Genomic DNA, 17,397 nt, shown 5'->3' on the forward strand with positions numbered 1-17,397 from the left:
CAGGCCACCCTTAAGGAATGAGGAGCCCCACGTGATGCTGGCGGGGCGGGCGAACTCTGAGCCATTTTGGGGACGGTGTCAGTTTCCACTGTGTGCCTTCAGCGTTGCATTTTTTCCCTCCTCCGCCCTCCCGTCCCTGTTTCCCCACCAACAACTATGAAATAATAATAATAAAAAGGAGACCAAGAGGCAGAGCAGGGGGCCGAGGGGGAGACAATGGGCTGGTGGAGACAGAACCCATCCGGATTAGAAAGATTTTAAACTCCCAGCTCCTCAGCCACCCAAAAACCAGACTCAGAGAGAGAGCGAGAGACAGAGGGAGTGAGAAGGGTCGGTGGAGGAGAGGAGAAAACCCGGTTGTTTTGTAACTAACATGAGCTGAGAGCAGCAGCAGCAGCAGCAGCAATAAGCTTATTGCAATTGACAGCGTCTGCAGTTCATTTCAAGATGGCCGCTTGGCTCACATTCATTTTCTGCTGAACGACTTTTAACTTTCATTGTCTTTTTTGGCCGCTCCGATCGTCACCCACCGGCTCCTTTTTCCGGGTATGTATAAAGCGAGGTGTCTCCTTGCCAAGGACGGGGGGTGGTGGGGGCTTGGCGGCGGGTTTAGGCCGGTTTGGGGGCTGCAAAGGGGAGCCTAGGTGTCCCCCAAGCTCTCCGTATGCGAAAAGCGCTGACAGGCTGCTCCAACCACACACACACACACACACACACACAGACTCACACAGCAGAAGCAGCAGCAGCCTGTGCACTCACTTTCGTTACGCACCCACATTTGCAAATTTTAGTTCCTTTCTTTCCCCAGCTGCCCCCTAAAACGTTTCTGTGCACATGGCCCCCTAAGAGAATATTTATATTTTCCGTCCCTGTTTCCAGCCCGGCCTCAGCGCCCTTTGTTTAAAGGCAGATTTTGATTAAACGGGGACGGTTCATGAAATCTGGAGCTGCCTAGGTCAAGTGATTTCAGTCCTCTCCGAAAGAAATATGCTGGGAGGGGGTTAAAATGTGAGATACTGCACCCATTTTATAGAGATAGGGTCACTGGGGGGTAGTGATCCCGCTGGGGGGGTTGTTAGACCGGGGGGGACCGGAAAGAAAATTTTATTAACTTAAGTTGGACAAACACTTCTGTGAAATTTGATGGCTTGTAAGATGGCGGTTCCCAGTTGTTTCCAATGCCTCCGTTTGCATTTGTGCTCAAAATGCTAAAGTTTCTGGGCTTGTACCTGTTGAGGGGGGGAGAGGGGAGACCAAAGTTGAAAAATAACTTTTGGTGAAGCAATCACTTTGACTGTGATCCTTGAAAAGTGGGTGTGCAGATTTACCATAGCGAAGATGGAGTAGCTGCAGGACATAGTGGTATTTTTGAATACTTTATTTTCTTTAACTGGTATTTTCATTCTAAGCCCGGGAAGGGTAAATTAACATGAACTTCTTGGTAAAGTCTTTAAAGTGCCGTGGATTTACTCCTCGTGCTGTTTATGGGTGGCACTAGAAAGTTGATTGTATATGTTTATGTAATTGTGTGTGGCCTTGACAATACACAACTTGGAGCTTTCCTAGCTATTTACTGTTAATATTAGGAAGTAAACAGGAAAGGAGAAGCAAAAAAAATAAATTTATATAAAAGGAAAAAAATTTCCAGAATCTAGAAACTAAGCGTCATACCCCGCTCTCCACAAAGTTTAGGGAAATGTAGACCTATATACCCAACGCCAAGTATAGCATTCAATAGTTTTCTGCGTAGTTTATAGTAGCCAGTGTTACTTTATTTTATAGGACTCTTAAAGACTAGAGAGATTCTGGAAATGTAATCCAGTAAAATTGCTTAGAGGGGCTATTTACAATACATCCCGTAAACTAAGACAGACTTTTGTTGCAATTTACCAGAGATGCAAACTATTGATCTATGCCAGATCATGGCGATACCTACAAATTCACATGTTAGTTTATTTAGGTAGACTGATTGGGTACTTCAACTAGTTAAATTTATGAGCCTGATTTTAAGGGCTGAGGGATTTTTATCCTCTTGCCATTCTTCAGTTCTTTCTTTATGCTGTGCCAAGACGTTCTTTGGGGAAATACTATCCTTACAATTCCTTTAAAACATATGTGGACATTCTTTAGTGAAGGGACAAGAATAGTATTCATAGTAAAAGTGGCTCTTATTCCTAAAGATAATAAGGCTTTAGATGACAGGCTTGTTATTACTGAACAGCCAGTTCTTCGAGCGGATATAGGTGCAAAGTAGGCAAAACCGTCAGAATGAAGTTTTAGGTAGACGTTTGTTATACACCTGGAAAACCGAATTAGAAAGTTTATTGCACTCGGATTTTTTTCATAGTCTATCTGATTATAACCACAAGAACGTGCTTCTGTTTTTCTTCAGTTTGACATAACCCATGAAAGGCCTCTAAACAGTCAGTTGGCTGTCACTGTTTACCGCTAGTAAGTTTTACCATCATGTATTGTTACATTTAGTTGGGGTTTTTTTTGGTTGTGTGTGTAACTATATATATATTCATGTTAAGGGACAGTTTGTGTTGGCTGTGGTGAGTCTCAGGGATTCTTAACGTTAATACCAGTAGAAAAACCTGAAAGGATTTTCCTCTAACCAAAATATGATGGTCAGGTTTTGCTGTAGTAAAATATGTGTGTATGTATAATGGACACACACATCTACAGCAGTGTATGTGTACCAGGTGGCTTGTAGTGAGTATTTGGGTGTTTGATTCAGTTTGCTGCATAAGATCACAGATTTCAAAGACAGCTCATAGTATGCGATTAGCAGAAAAAGAGCTAACTTTAGGCAATAAATAATACCCTGTAGGGGATGCTACGACTAAACAAGGTTCACGGTTGAATTAAATTCTCCATTTAGGAAGAGGCTACGCTTGTGTGAAATAAAAATATGTGTTTTGAAGGACTGCCCTGATATATCAGGGCTTGGGAAGAATTCTAAACTAACTGTCATATGTGACCTCTGTCACGGTTTATTTTGCAATATAGATGTGTATGATTTACACGGTGTTGGGTTTAACAAATAAAACATAGATCAGTGAAAGCAGCCTATTCATATTTGAGCAATGTAAGAAACCCCAGGTCAATAGCATTGCAGTAATATACTTCAGAGACTGAAGTGAAGCCGCCTTGCATTTATCCTCTCGTACAAAAACATGCTGTCCATATCAATAAAAAAGAGTGGCAGGTTGGAGAATCAGAATACAGTGACATTTGTGTCTTGACTCCCTGCGCTGTGCCACGCTCAGCCTTGGGGATATCACCTCCCCCGAGCCCTTTGCCCATTGCTCGCAGTCATTTCATACTGGAGAGTTTGTCTACTGTACCCTGCTCATTCAGCGAGCCTCATGCAGCAGCAAGGGAAGTTGTCTTGCTCAGGTCTCTCGTGGGCTCTGTGGACGCTTTCTCAGAAATGTTGTACCCCTCACCTGGCCAGATTGGCTGACGCTCACAGCGTTTCGGAACCTGGTTGCTATCGCTGGGTTTCACTGCCCGGTATCAAAGCTTGCGAGGATCTGGGGAGAATCTCAAGCACTGTCAAAGAGAGTTTCAGAAATTCAGATATTTCAGTCGAGGGTAGCTTCTAGACTGTGTCCCAGGAGGGGGTGAGATCCGGAAACTTGGTCCGTGGAGTGGGAGCAGTGAAATGGGGAGGTGACTGGCATGCATTTGAGCAGCATTGTTATGTCACACTGCTCAGGTTGTAGTTGATAGCAAATCATTTACTGTACAATCGGCGCAGCTGGTGGTTGTTGTTTTTTTCTCCTTGGAGTTTCCTCTTTTCCCTCTTATTCTTTCCTATGTATGATTTTTGTTCGTGCCGTTGCAGCCGTTGGGGGTTTGTAGGCTGCGGGCTGGGAACATGACATTTGTTTTTCACTCATGTCGCTGCCCAGCGTTGACAAGGTGTTGATTTAGCTTTAGGAATGGTCTGGTCACGTGGTCCTTTGCATATTGTCATTCCCTCACTGTTTAAAGTAGCTTTTATTGCTCAAAAGGTGACTGGTTCACACAGTCTGAGATTTGCACACCGGCTTCCTCCCAAACGGACACCTCATCCCCTTATTGCAAATCTCTTTTCACCTTAGCAAAACTTTGCACCGTTCCCGTCCGAGCCGCGGGAGAATTTCGTTTTAGACCCCAAAAAGCGTTAAAACGAGACCCAGTTAAATAAACATCTCGGTAATGCGATCGCAGGGAGCTGAGGCGAAGTCTACAGCTGGCGAGCTCGGGGGATCTGCCTGGGAACGCGGTTCGCCTGGGCTGGGAGAGGGAGGGGAAGAGGAACGATCTCAGACGAGCTCCTTGCACCGAGTCGACGTGGATAGAGGCCCCTGAGAGGATCCGAAATGGCCGAGACTCGGGAGGAGCCTCTTGCATTTGCCTCCACTAGTCTAAGACCCCAACACCGGCTCGGCGCAGCTCTCTGGCCGCCGGAGACCCCTCCCACCACCAGCTCCGCTTTCAGCCCCAATCCCCACCCCCATCCTTCCCTCCCAAATCCGGCTCCGCTCCCTTTGCACCCTGCGGGATCTTGCGGCCGCTCTGCTGAGCCCGGCCCCCCCAGCCCCCTCCGCGCCGGACACCACCTCCCCCAGCCTCCCCAGAGCCGCTTCCCCCAGCTGCACCCCAGCCCCTGCCTAGGTTCCTCCAGGCCCAGGCTCTGCCCGGCGCCGCTTCGCAGACACCCGCAGCCTGCCCGGGCCGCGCCCCCTCCCCGGCCCGGCTTCCCCCGGCCCGCATCCTCTCCCCCGCTCCCCCCCGCCTGGCTCTCGTGTGTTCCCAGCGGTGGCAGGATGCCAAGTGTAAGTGTAAGTTGCTATAGCAACCCCCTCGGATAGCTGAGCAGTCCCGAGCCTGCACCGAGCGCGGCGCGAGGGGGGAGCGGCCGCCGCCCGGACCCCAGCCCCGGCCGGGTGGGCAGCGGGCAGCTCCGGGGGCTGGCCGGAGCAGCTCCGAGGTGCGTGTCCCCCATCCCCACCCCCTGCTCTCCGGAAATGCCAGGGCGGGCGCGGCGGGAGGCGCCGGTTCCCCTTTGTGTGACTCCCCGGCAGCCCAGTGCCCGGCCCGCCCCACGGAGAGGGGACCCGGCTCCCTCCGCACCCCGGGCTGCGAGCCCCAGCCTCGCCGAGGGGAATCTGGGCCAGCGAGTGACCGCCGCACCCGCGCGGGAGCGGGTAGGTGCTGTGCAGCAGGCTCGCCCTCCCGGAGCTGGCAGAGGGCTTGGACCCCGGTCCTCAACAACGCGGGGCTGCAGGCTCCCTGGGCTGTGTCACCCGGGCATCGCGCCCGCCCGCAATTCCCTGTCTGGCCACTTCTCCCCGTTCAGCCTCCTTCCATATTTCCCTGCGTTTTGGGGATGCAACTTCAGCGTGGGTGGGGAAACGCGGGATCTCTGTCCCTGGGACACTGAGCTCGTCCCCTAGTCAATGGTCCTCTGTGTGTGTCTTTCAGAGCCGCCTTTTCTTAAGCAAAAATGCACCGAACAACCAGAATCAAAATAACCGAGCTAAACCCCCATCTCATGTGTGTGCTCTGTGGCGGGTACTTCATTGATGCAACAACCATCATCGAGTGTCTACACTCCTGTAAGTACAGTAAGGCTCTTCGCATTGTCCCTGTGCTGCTTCGCACCTTTCCCGTGCCACCGGAAAAGCGGAGCTATTAGCTAGAACATCCAATATGCAGATTTGTGCGAAAGATGATTTGTTCACATTTCATTTGACAAAACCCTTAGTCTTTGTTAGCGTAGTGTGTATATAGCGTCTCAGTTTCACGTTAATTGGGGCTAATTAGAGAACTAGTTTAGCTTAAGCAGCGCATTTCTAACAGTGGACCATTTATTAGCTTGCATAGTGTAAAAATCGCACCTATGTCCATATTTGAGTATTGCCTAATACTATTACTAAAAGTCTTACGTGTTTTTACTTATAGTCTGTAAGACGTGTATCGTACGTTACTTGGAGACAAGCAAATATTGTCCTATATGTGATGTCCAAGTTCACAAAACCAGACCGCTTTTGAATATAAGGTAGGAGAAAAGTGTAATTTTACTTTATAAAAGGGGTCTAGCGGTGAATATTTTGATGTTCTCTCTTCATCTACAATTTAAATCTGAGAGGAGTTGTCAATTTACATGCTAACGTTTGCCTATGTTCTGTCTTTGGAGTCTTGTCACGGATTGATTGAAATCGAAGACTTGACTGGATGCGAGACAGAAATTTTTTGTATTTTTTGGAATACACTAACCAGTTGAACAATGTCCTTTCCCCTCTCCTTATTTATCACAATCCCATATTTTGTATCTCCATGTTCCATTTCACACAGACATCCTGAAGTGCAACCTCTTAACTGCTCTTTAGAAACATCAGAAATATTTATGAAACTTAAAAGAAAAAGTTAAACTTTTAAAAAAATCCTCATTCTTTAGCATTATCCTTCATTGCTCCTTTGTGATATTTATCTCCTCATTTTGGTTGGTGGTTACACGTTTTTAAAGGCCTTCATTTAGACTGAGTGAACACTAGGAGACAGATTGCTAGTGGACTGAAAATATTTTCAGTCGGATAAATTGCAAAAGAGTTAACATTTATTTAATAACGTCAATTTGTTTGTAAAGTCTTGTGGGTTAATTTTAATATAGCTGAGCATTTTATTTTTGTAGACGATCCCTTATTGCCACGGAATTGGTTGTAAATGAAGAATTGTAACTTTTATTCAAGTATTGCTGCATTTGCTTATTTGTATCTTGGGGTTGTTGTTTTTTAGGTCAGATAAAACTCTCCAAGATATTGTGTACAAACTAGTACCAGGCCTTTTCAAAAGTAAGTAGTTAAATCAAACAACAATACATAACTAATATGCTGCTTTTTTACCTATAGTACAGAGTAAATTAAGTGAAATATATATATGCTTTTCCATCCAGATGAAATGAAAAGAAGAAGAGATTTTTATGCAGCTCATCCATCAGCTGATGGTAAAACTTTCTAGTTTATTAAACCTTTAGTAAACTTGACCTTATACTTAAGCTAAAACATCTTAACTATTTCCTCTTTCATTTACAAATTATTTAACCATAAATACATTTAAGACACCCTAGATTCAGCTTTTTGATTAAAGATATAATACTGGCTACTTAAATACTAATAGATTATCTTAGTATTGAGGTTTCCCCTATTACTGAGAATTGCCGTTCTGTCCGATTTTAATTTAAAAATATAAACTGTTGTGGAAATTTCCGTGCAGCTGCCAATGGCTCTAATGAAGACAGGGGAGAAGTTGCAGACGAAGACAAAAGAATTATAACAGATGACGAGATAATAAGCTTATCCATTGAATTCTTTGACCAGAATAGGCAAGTTCTATGGGAAATATTTTAAGTTTATCAATATTAACAGCTCTATCTATTATTTGTTGTAATTGTTTCATTGTTTTCCCCAGATTGGAACGGAAAGGGAATAAAGAGAGAGAGAAATCAAAGGATGAGGTAAATAATCTAGCTTTACTAGAGACAAAAGCCTAGACAGAAAAATAATAATTAATTTTTGGACAGTTTGGTGGGTGAGCTAAATAAATAATTACATCTATCTGCCAAAAGAAACAAACCCCCATAAAAAAGATATTAAACAGAGGTTTGCAATCTCTTACAGCTATAGTTAGAAAGAAATTACTTTGGTAGACAAAATAGAAGATGTGTTAATACTTTTTAAACGGAAACTGAAGTAGTTTACTTTTATTTTTTAAATGCCATTTATTAGAATTTGAATTTTTAAAATATAATCACTTTAAAAAATATCATTAGTAGAGATGTTTCATTTGTTTTAGCACCCTTACATATACAATTACTTATATAGTATTTGATTTTGCTCTGCAATTTTTTTTTTATTTTTTTTTTTTTAGTATTTCGTGCCTATTTCCAATTTTCTTCATAAGGAATTCTCAATAGAAATCTTAAAACTGTAGTTGGTCATTTTATAAAGTTTGTGTGCTTTTATTCAATTATACTGTGTCATTCTAAATTTGCTGTTTGGTCTCAGTACATGGACTGACTTTTTCCAATTATACTGTTAGGTGAATGACAAAAGATATTTACGATGCCCAGCAGCAATGACAGTGATGCATCTAAGGAAGTTTCTCCGAAGTAAAATGGACATACCTAATACTTTTCAGGTACCTGGATATTTTTATTTATTTATTTACTTACTTACTTATTAATTTTGAACAGTCCTTTTATTCTAAACCTTCCAGAGCTGGTTAGCTGTATTGTTGTTTGTTTGTTTGTTTTATTTTAAAGTGGTTTTCTGATTAGCTGTTTAACTCAGAAAAAATAATAAGAACTAGCCATATTTCAAATGTATAATGTAATATTTTTATGAGTAAGGAAATACTTTTAAATCCCACAGAAGCATTTGTGTTTATGCTATAATTCTTTCAATTTTATTTCTGCCCTCTAAATACCGAGGACATTATTCTGCATAAGTTTTTTTAAAAAATGAAATACTCTTTTCATATATGCCAGATAAATAGTATGTATCAAAAGTTCTCCTCTGCCACGCAGTTTTGGAGTAAAAGGTTTTGAAGTCCCTTTGATAATATTGCTTTAAGACCACTTTTCCCTGGAAGAAAAATATATTCTGCTTTAAGTTATTTTATTCTGATACTTATTAACTGAAGGGTTAATGTCTTAAAAATAGATCGATGTGATGTATGAAGAGGAACCTTTGAAGGACTACTATACACTAATGGATATTGCCTATATTTACACTTGGAGAAGGGTAAATACCTGCCGTTCCTCTTCTCACGCTGTAATCTTTCCTGGTGCAGAGAGTGTGCTTATAGTGCCTTCTCTTTGTTTTGCAGAATGGACCTCTTCCTCTGAAGTATCGAGTTCGACCGACTTGCAAAAGAATGAAGATCAGCCACCAGAGAGAAGGCTTAAATAATAGCGGAGAATTAGAGAGTGACTCTGGGAGTGACAAGGCAAGCAGCCCAGCAGGAGGCATCCCCTCTACCTCTTCTTGTTTGCCCAGCCCCAGCACGCCAGTGCAGTCTCCCCATCCTCAGTTTCCTCATATCTCTAGTACTATGAATGGAACCAGCAGCAGCCCCACCAGTAACCACCAACCCTCCTTTACCAACAGAGCGCGGAAAACATCAATAAATGGCTCTTCAGCAACTTCATCGGGCTGACACCTCAATGAGACTGCCGAAAGCCCTGATTTATATAGATCTCTTCATGCCATTACAGCTTTATAGATGCTAATACGTGTGACTATCCTCCAAATCGCTTTCTTTTGTAGTGACACCGAACTTGGCTATGAAAGATGGACTAGGTGACTGTTTATATGGACGTTCATCACAACGAAAGATTGTTCTGTAAAGAATTATTTTCAAGGGACTGGGAAGCAAACAGACGTGTACCATGATGTGTTAGGAAAGAGTTGGAGTGATTGCTGTCCCCATCATTTAGACGTGGGAACCTCCGGAAGTGGATCTAAACCTTGGGATGTAGTTTGTTAATCCAGACTAACTCCTACATTACATTCTCTTCAATTGTTATTGTTATTATGCTGTTTTGTGAACCTGTAGAAAGCAACTGCTTTTTCATCTTGAAATTCAACAAAACGGAAAGAATATGCATAGAATAATGCATATATGTAGCCATGTCACTGTGAATAACTATTTCTTGCGTATTAGCCATTTTGATTCTTATGTTGCATCCTTACTTTTCTGTTGCTGCGCAGAACCGATCAAAATGAAAGTAAACTTCAGTTTTACAGTTTGTATGCCTAAAAGCGGGTATTACCGTTTTATTTACTGACTTTGTTTAAATGATTCGCTTTTATAAGAATCAGATGGCATTATGCTTGTTGTACAATGCCATATTGGTATATGACATAACAGGAAACAGTATTGTATGATATATTTATAAATACTATAAAGAAAATATTGTGTTTCATGCACTCATGATATGGTTGTTAAATTTCCAAACTGGTTCGACCCTTGCAGATGCCACCTGTTTGAATTTTGCTGATATTGCAGAGAACACTTAGTGTGTGTGTGAAAGCTTCATTTGAGAGCTACCACAAATCTCTGTTAACCTGAAAGCAATTGGCAATCTTAATAGGATTTTATGGGCTTTATCTTGTTTCAAGTGATATATTTTTACTTTTACCCAAGGATACTAATAGTTTAAATGGTGCAGTGAAGAAAAATTAAGGAACATGGAAGTGGTTTACCTGTTTGGTTAGTTTTATTATTTGGTGTGATGGGATTGTGTTTTTTAAAAGCACATGAAATCATTATAGAAGCCATAAAATATGTGGTATAAATTTTAAGGAACCAGCAAGTTGCTGGATGAAGGCATTTTATCTAAATTTGTTTTAATATATATATGTATATGGTACAGTACTAACTTCATTAACATTTAACAGGTACTTTAATATTTCCAATAAACTGTGGAGAACGCCTCCTCTTTAATGTTCTGCCAATAGGAGCATTTTATCAGAGGCTTCCAAAGGTATTATTTTTGAACTAGAAGGAACACTTTCAACTTAAAATATGAATAGCCCGGAACACTTTTCAGTTTGTGCTTTGCTTTGGTCGAACTTCGTGTGTGTTCATCACCCATCATTTATACATTTGTGAGGGTGTTTATTCTATATGGATATTGTTTCATGTTTGTACGGGAAAATTGTAGTTAAACATTTCATTGTCTCCAGTCTGCAACAGAAGCACAATTCTATTGCTTTGTCTTGCTTATAGTCATTAAATCATTACTTTTGCATATAAATTGCTGTTACTTGTCCTGCTTGTTTTTATAGATCAGGTGACTGCAAATCCTCCCCTGGGATTATTGATGTATAATGTCTTGTTAAACGAGATTTGATATTTTTTTCCTGTAGTAAACATGTACAGTTCCATTTGAGCAGTTAAAGCGTCCAGTTTTATATACAGGAATATCTTTCATTTATAGTTGATCAAAGAAATAAACAAATAAAAGGGATACTTCATTGAAGAAATAGCAAATGAGCTTTGTTAATCATGTGATATCGAAGGACAAATAGAGTGCTGTTACTGAAATACTCTGTGCGTGTATGACAGGTTTCGGTAAATAGAACAGGTCACCATAGAGTGAAAATAACACAATTGTCTAAACAGTGCTGATGTATTTATTTCAGATGCATGCATAGTGAACAAGCAGTGTTCTTTATTTCACCTGAGTAGTTCTTGGGACTAAGTGGTTAATTCTCAAATGTTGACAAAGGAGATTTATTTTGCTTCATATCCGTCCTACTCACACTTTAGGAATGGTGGGGCGAGGGGGAGTAGAGATTGTGTCTCTCCAGCTCTGTATTACTTTTTTAAAAACTTCAATGGAACAAAATATTTTTTAAAAGTAAAGAGAGTTCAATCGCACAGAGAATTGTCTTGGCCTGGTTTCCTATCCTATATAAAATATGACTTTATTCACAACAAAGGCCGACATTGAACCCAAAACACTGGATTGCACATAAATCAAACTAAGCTTCTTTATTTTGGAACCAGTTCAATAAGGACAAATGTTGCAATAAAAAATGAGTTAATATTGGTATATACAACCTTTCCGTGAAGAATAAGTGCAACGAAATGTGAGTTGGATAGTTCCCTTCAGAACTTACACAATTTCTAGGGTACACAGGACTTCACTTCATCCAGTCCTTCTAAAAATGATAAGCACCTCTAACGATCTAACGGAGCTGTAGTACGTCTGTTCCTCCCTAGAAAATGTTTTGCTACGTGCTGTTTTGTTGTTGTGATGCACATATATTGTTAAATTTATTTGGAAAAAATCCAAGATAGCATCTTGATGTTTACATCAAAGCAGTTCAATCATTCTCCTGGTGTCACAGGATTGTCTTAGCAAGTAAAATGCACTGTTGTCAGCAGAAGTATGGGTAAGTCTTTAAGTGATTCTTTATAGCCGTGAAGATTAAATGGACATTGAGTGTGATAATTCAAGAAACTCCTCATACTCGGGGCCATTTTAAAGATTATTTTTACCGGGAAAATAAGCCAAAGTGTGCGATGTCCAATTGCATTTGCTGTAAAAAGATGTTAATCAAATTTATCCTATACATGGATAAAGTTTAAGGCGTTTTTTCATTGCTCGTTGCTCCAAAATTCAGTTCCGGTTCAGCTGCTAATTGCTCCACGCATAACTTGTGTCCACCCAGAGTGGGGCATGCGAATTTAATGGTCCACTCGATCCACTCTTTTGAAAAGTATTTAAGAACTTTTTTCCCACAAGCAGAATTGTGTCCCCTGAGTTACGAAGCATTGCTTAAAACAACCCATTTCATTGTCTTTCAATAGGCCAGTATCAGCGTGTAGCTATTGCAGTTCCAAGGTGAACTCCAAGGAGCCTTTAGCCTCACGTAATTAGACAGGAGAGCAAGAAGCTTCTTTCATTCACATGCCAAGGTGCCTGAGAAAAAAGGCATCTTTTTAGATAACTCCGTTCAAAGAAGCTTTTCTTCAGTTCTCTGGAAATGAATGGAGGCATTCAGACTCTGATGTTTCAAATTCAAAGGCAGAGAAAATTTAAGCGTTAGATAAACATTTTTGTAAAGTGCAGGTAAATTTCTTCCTTTCATTCTCCAACACTATCAAGCATGTCACTCCATCCCCCACCCTCACTTCTGCCAAAGAATCGACTTGTTTCGTTAGGAATTTCCAGTGAGAAGCCACAAAGACTATTTGCAAGGCACTCGCGGATTAATACTGGGGGGGGGAGCGTGAACACTCTAGTTTTTTACAGCTCTATGACTTGCAAGCGACTCTTCATATTGACCCCCAGCCTGAATCTATTGTGTGTATCCTCTCGTCATATGTAGCTGCTTATTACCTTTCAAAACATCACAAGTGAGCTCTTGCAGTTCCGACCTTTACCACCAAACAGATTCACAAAGATCGGGTGCTTCTAGATGCACATATACAACGGGCTCCCGCTTTCTAGCTAGACAGAGACAAGCAAAGGCAACCTACACCGTGAGTTACCTGGGGCAGGACTCTGATAGTTTTCCTCCGTGCAAGCACCTTCTGCCCTCCTAATTTTGATCTTGACAAATTCTGAGACAATGTTTACGTAGATAAGTGTTTCCTGTTTCCGCTGTTAATTTTTAATGTCCTTGCTTCTACCCTGGGTACTTGAAACGGATTTCCTTTATTTTAGTATAGACAGTTTCTTTTTCTTCGCCTTTTCTTAATAGGTCCTACACAAGGAATGCCTTTACAATTATGTACAGGCGTATATAAGGGGCTGAAGACATTCAGTGTTCCGATCTTAAAATCGTTACCATGTCAGGAAACCCCAACGGGACAGCTGGTCTAGTGCCGTATGAATTCAAATTCTGATATCGTGGTTTTCCAGATTTGCTTCTTGCCTTCCCTCTTCTGCAACCAAACAGAAGATTCACAGAAAGACAAAAGATCAAACCCTAACACCTTCCAGAGTCTCATCTCAGTGCTTACTGGATTTGAATGCCTATATTTATTTAATGCACCGATTAATTGTACGCATTTAAAAATGTCAAACGCGTGGCTAAAAAAGAGGACCCACGAATACAACTGGGGCTCGTTTCTCGAAGAGAAGAAAGAAAACTTGCATTCTGTGCTGTCGCTTTGAAGCTGGGCTGCAGCATGCAAATGTCTCGAAACCGTGAAGAGAGCTACGGAGGCGATTTTGGTGCTTGAGCCTGGATACCGAATTAGGGATACGACGTCCCCCTTTCAGTTCCTGTGCGCCTCGCTACAGATGTTAATAGGAGCCATGCACCAGGCGCCTTTCTTACTTCTCTCTCTCTCTCTCTCTCTCACCAGCACATCGCACTGAAACTGATGCCCGTAGCTCCATGCGGTGGCTGGCACACACTTTCCTTCTCGAATTTGGAGGAAGCGAAACTAGCGGTGTTAAGCGCCGAAAATGAATTGTTTTGTGCTTTCGGGGCGGGGGGCAGAGGGGGACGAAAAGGAGCCCCGCGCTTACTGGGAGGTATTATTTTCCCGCATTAACGGGCGGTTATGGGAAAATAACCCCCATGGCTTCTTCATTTGGAGCAGTGAGCGTCAAAGAAAATATGTGGCATCTGCAAATTCCCCCCACCCACTCCGTGCGCTGCGGCTTTGCTCAATGCCTCCACTGAAGCGTACAAGGCTCCTTGCCGCGGCGGCTCACACTGGGGGAAGAGGCCATCTTGCGCCTGCGCAGCTCCGCTCGCCGGGTGAACTTCCCACTTCTCTACCGCCAAATTCAAATGGGAATTTTCAGGCCGCGCACAAGGCAGAGAGCGACGGAGCAATCGGGAAGCGCAGACGCTGCGGGGAGCACGGACGTTTCTTCTGATCAGCCGCCAGGCCCCAGGAAGACACATGCTCCTTGCACAGCCATCGCAAGCCGGAGAGCTAACGGGAAAACGAAAGCAAGAGAAAAGCCCCCACCGTTGTTTACAAGTAGCTTGAAAATCATTATTGCCAGTGGCGATCATGAGCGGTCGCCACGTAGCAACTACTGCCCGGGGTAACCTTTTGCCCAACCAGCAGCCACAGCCAAATTCACCCCTTAACAAATAATGAACCATTGTCAGGTGCCATCCTTCTCCCCGGTAACGGTACCCAAAGCAAGCCCCCTTTGCAGTAGCGATCCTGGGCAAATGAACAGCCATTGCCAAAGCAGCGATATTTGCCATACCAGCAATGCTTACCAGCGGCCACCGTTAGCAACTAAACAATTTTGGCCAGCTATAACCATTTCCAGAACGAGAACCATTGCCAGCCGCAGGTCCCTGCGCATTCTTTCCAAACAAGGCTCTGCAGATCAATTAACCCCACATTTCTCTGGGCATTGCTGGAGAAGGGAAAGAAGAAAAAGCTGCTCCTCTCCTGTTCTCCTGGGGTGACACTGTGTGGAGGACACGAATCCCTCAGGCACCGATCGTCGTCCACATACACACATAACTCCAAGCCCCGCGGGACAGGAGTGCAATGCAACCAAGTCACAGTCAGACCGACAGGCTTATTTAATAACCAGAGCGCACGGATCTGTTTAATAAGGGAGAATGTCCCTTGAGAAGCCGTGACCCACTAACACGCAAGTCCCAGAGTCTGTGAATCACGGAGTCTCCTCCCCCCGCCCCCCACGTGTTTCCTTACGATGCTACTGGGAGCCTTAAAGTGGATCCAGTTTTGAGGGAAAGTGAACTCCTGACCACAACGGGAATGGGAGGGGGTGACGGCAATGCCCATTGGCTGGTTTAGAGCAACCCTGCAGCTCCAGCACTCTCAGCTCCCCATGGGACTTGCTTCTAACCCGAAATATCTGGCTTCCAGCGAGGTCCCTCCAAATGCTGCCTGCATCTAGCGGCAAAAATAGGAAACAAAGCTCCAGCAGACCAAAGGTAAGGCAAGGGCCATTTGAAGAAATCCAGGCCTCCTCCCGAATAAACGAAGGTGACTGTAGATGCCATTTGGTGCTTGTATTTTAATGGCACGTTACTGAATATCGCACCTCAGATACAGAGACAAAGGGCTGTATTTCTGATCGCTGTAAAAAAAAATGCAAATTCTTTCCCCCTCTGACCACCTCATGCTATTTACATTTTCCACTTCAGTGTGGCTTCCCCTGTAGGGACTATTTCTCACACAGAAACTCAATGAAATCTCCTTTATGATACAGAAGCATTTAAAATCGCACAGCTAATAACACAAGAAAATAAAAAACTACCCCCTAAGAAGTTTCCTCTGGTGCTGTTCCCAGCGACATTGGTGAAATTACAGACTGACTCAAATCCCAGATTAGTCGGAAATGCTCTTTCTGTATTGTTCTGACCTTTGCTGAGAGTAACGATCATTGACATTTCCCTCAGCACTGACATTTTTAACTCTTCAATTCTGATTCCGTGAAAATGATCGCCAGGAACCTTCTCTACCCAGGCACTTTTTGATCGACTAGAAAAGAGAATACACAATCTCTGAAGCTGCTGATGCAGTGGAGGCCTCAGAGACAGACAGATCGTAGGACTTGCTTTCAGGTGGAGATGTTCGAATGATCAGAGAAAAATGTCATCAGGGCGCCCTGTGAAACCTTTGCAATGCAATTTCTGACTCTTGTGTAGACTCAGCAAGAAAACATAAAATAACCCCCCGGGCTCAGACGTATTCTTTCTTAAAATAAAATAATTATGGTGGGAACATTATTTCTGCTGTTTTTGGACTGTGCATGCGACTGGGTGAGGAGGACGTCTGCTTTCTAGCAAGGGATGTTTGTGAGGCCGCAGCTCGTGCTCGAATTAAGTCATTAGGGGTTTTGAGTGCACATAGGTGGCAGTTTGGGATATTCCCAGGAGAGGCGGGGGAGGGACATCTCGGTGGTTTGAGCATTGGCCTGCTAAACCCAGGCTTGTGAGTTCAATCCTTGAGGGGGCCATTTACGGATCTGGGGCAAAAATTGGGGATTGGACCTGCTTTGAGGAGGGGGTTGGACTAGATGACCTCCTGAAGTCCTTTCCAACCTTGATATTCTATGATTCTATGACCCAGTTTGTGGCTGAGCCTTGGGGCCTGGGTCGCCCTGCGCAGAAATACAGAGTTGCATTTTCTCAGTGGGTCACCCTGAGTGTGTGGGAGAAGGGGGAGTGGAGAGATGTTGTTGGAAGGACAGGGAAATGCGATGACAAACGAGTATGAAGAGGGCTGCATATAATAATCATCAAGTAGGGAAAAAGGTGTCTATAACCTGATCCTAACAGGATTAAGTATGCCATCCCCTACAGGGGCTGGAAGGGGGATAGATAACCTCCCACTCTGTGCTCTGAAAGGTGTGTATAATTCACCCTCTACAAATGGAGAGGCATGTATGCAACCCACCTTCCCTGCTGGGAGAGGGGTGTGTAACAGCTCACCCTCCTGACATGGGGAAAAAGGGGTGTATATAACTTCACTCTTTATCCTCGGAGTGGGGTGTATATAACTTTGCCCTCTGTGCAGGGAGGGGCGGGTAGATAACCTCACATTGTAAGCACTGAAATCGTATCTCCTTTGCGTTGACTGTGAGCACAGCTCCCATGCAGGACCGTATGCAATCCACGTATGCTGGGATGGGGGTGTATATAGGGTACCCGCTAGGATCTGCCATCTTGTCTCTCTTTGAATGGACTGGCTTTTTCCTTTCTTGGAGGTGTGTGCACCCAGGCACACGGGGCCTGTAGTTGGAGTACCTTCCTCCCTTCCCTTGGCAGCTTCCTCGCGGGGTTCCAAGGCAGAGTCCCCTTCTCTGTGCTCTCTAGGTGACTCCAATGAGCCCAACAAGCCGTGGCCTCTCTTTTCCCGGCGCTTTCC

At 43.5% G+C, this 17,397-nt stretch overlaps 1 protein-coding gene across 3 annotated transcripts; it reads left to right on the forward strand.

Annotated features, from left to right (window-relative positions):
* Positions 1 to 10,816, forward strand: BMI1 (BMI1 proto-oncogene, polycomb ring finger). Of its 3 annotated transcripts, none has more exons than XM_073334220.1 (10): positions 1 to 546; positions 5,479 to 5,612; positions 5,959 to 6,055; positions 6,793 to 6,848; positions 6,950 to 7,000; positions 7,270 to 7,378; positions 7,465 to 7,510; positions 8,095 to 8,193; positions 8,718 to 8,798; positions 8,884 to 10,816. In XM_073334220.1, exons 2-10 carry the CDS (start codon positions 5,501 to 5,503, stop codon positions 9,211 to 9,213), a joined length of 981 nt encoding a protein of 326 aa, XP_073190321.1. In that variant the 5' UTR covers positions 1 to 546; positions 5,479 to 5,500; the 3' UTR covers positions 9,214 to 10,816. The 3 variants fall into 3 exon arrangements, with proteins under 3 accessions (XP_073190321.1, XP_073190323.1, XP_073190322.1); XM_073334222.1 differs by lacking the exon at positions 1 to 546 and adding an exon at positions 4,291 to 4,829; XM_073334221.1 differs by lacking the exon at positions 1 to 546 and adding an exon at positions 4,890 to 4,984.
* Positions 10,817 to 17,397: the final 6,581 nt, after the last annotated feature.

Source organism: Lepidochelys kempii, chromosome 2 (assembly GCF_965140265.1).
Source record: "Lepidochelys kempii isolate rLepKem1 chromosome 2, rLepKem1.hap2, whole genome shotgun sequence".
NCBI lineage: Eukaryota > Metazoa > Chordata > Testudines > Cheloniidae > Lepidochelys > Lepidochelys kempii.

Bases quoted from the DNA above. Each gene is read 5' to 3' on its own strand.
- BMI1 (XM_073334220.1), top strand. From the start codon at position 5,501: ATGCACCGAACAACCAGAATCAAAATAACCGAGCTAAACCCCCATCTC. The intron at 6,056-6,792 runs GTAGGAGAAAAG...GTTGTTTTTTAG, and splicing joins AGACCGCTTTTGAATATAAG to GTCAGATAAAACTCTCCAAG. The intron at 7,379-7,464 runs GCAAGTTCTATG...TGTTTTCCCCAG, and splicing joins GAATTCTTTGACCAGAATAG to ATTGGAACGGAAAGGGAATA.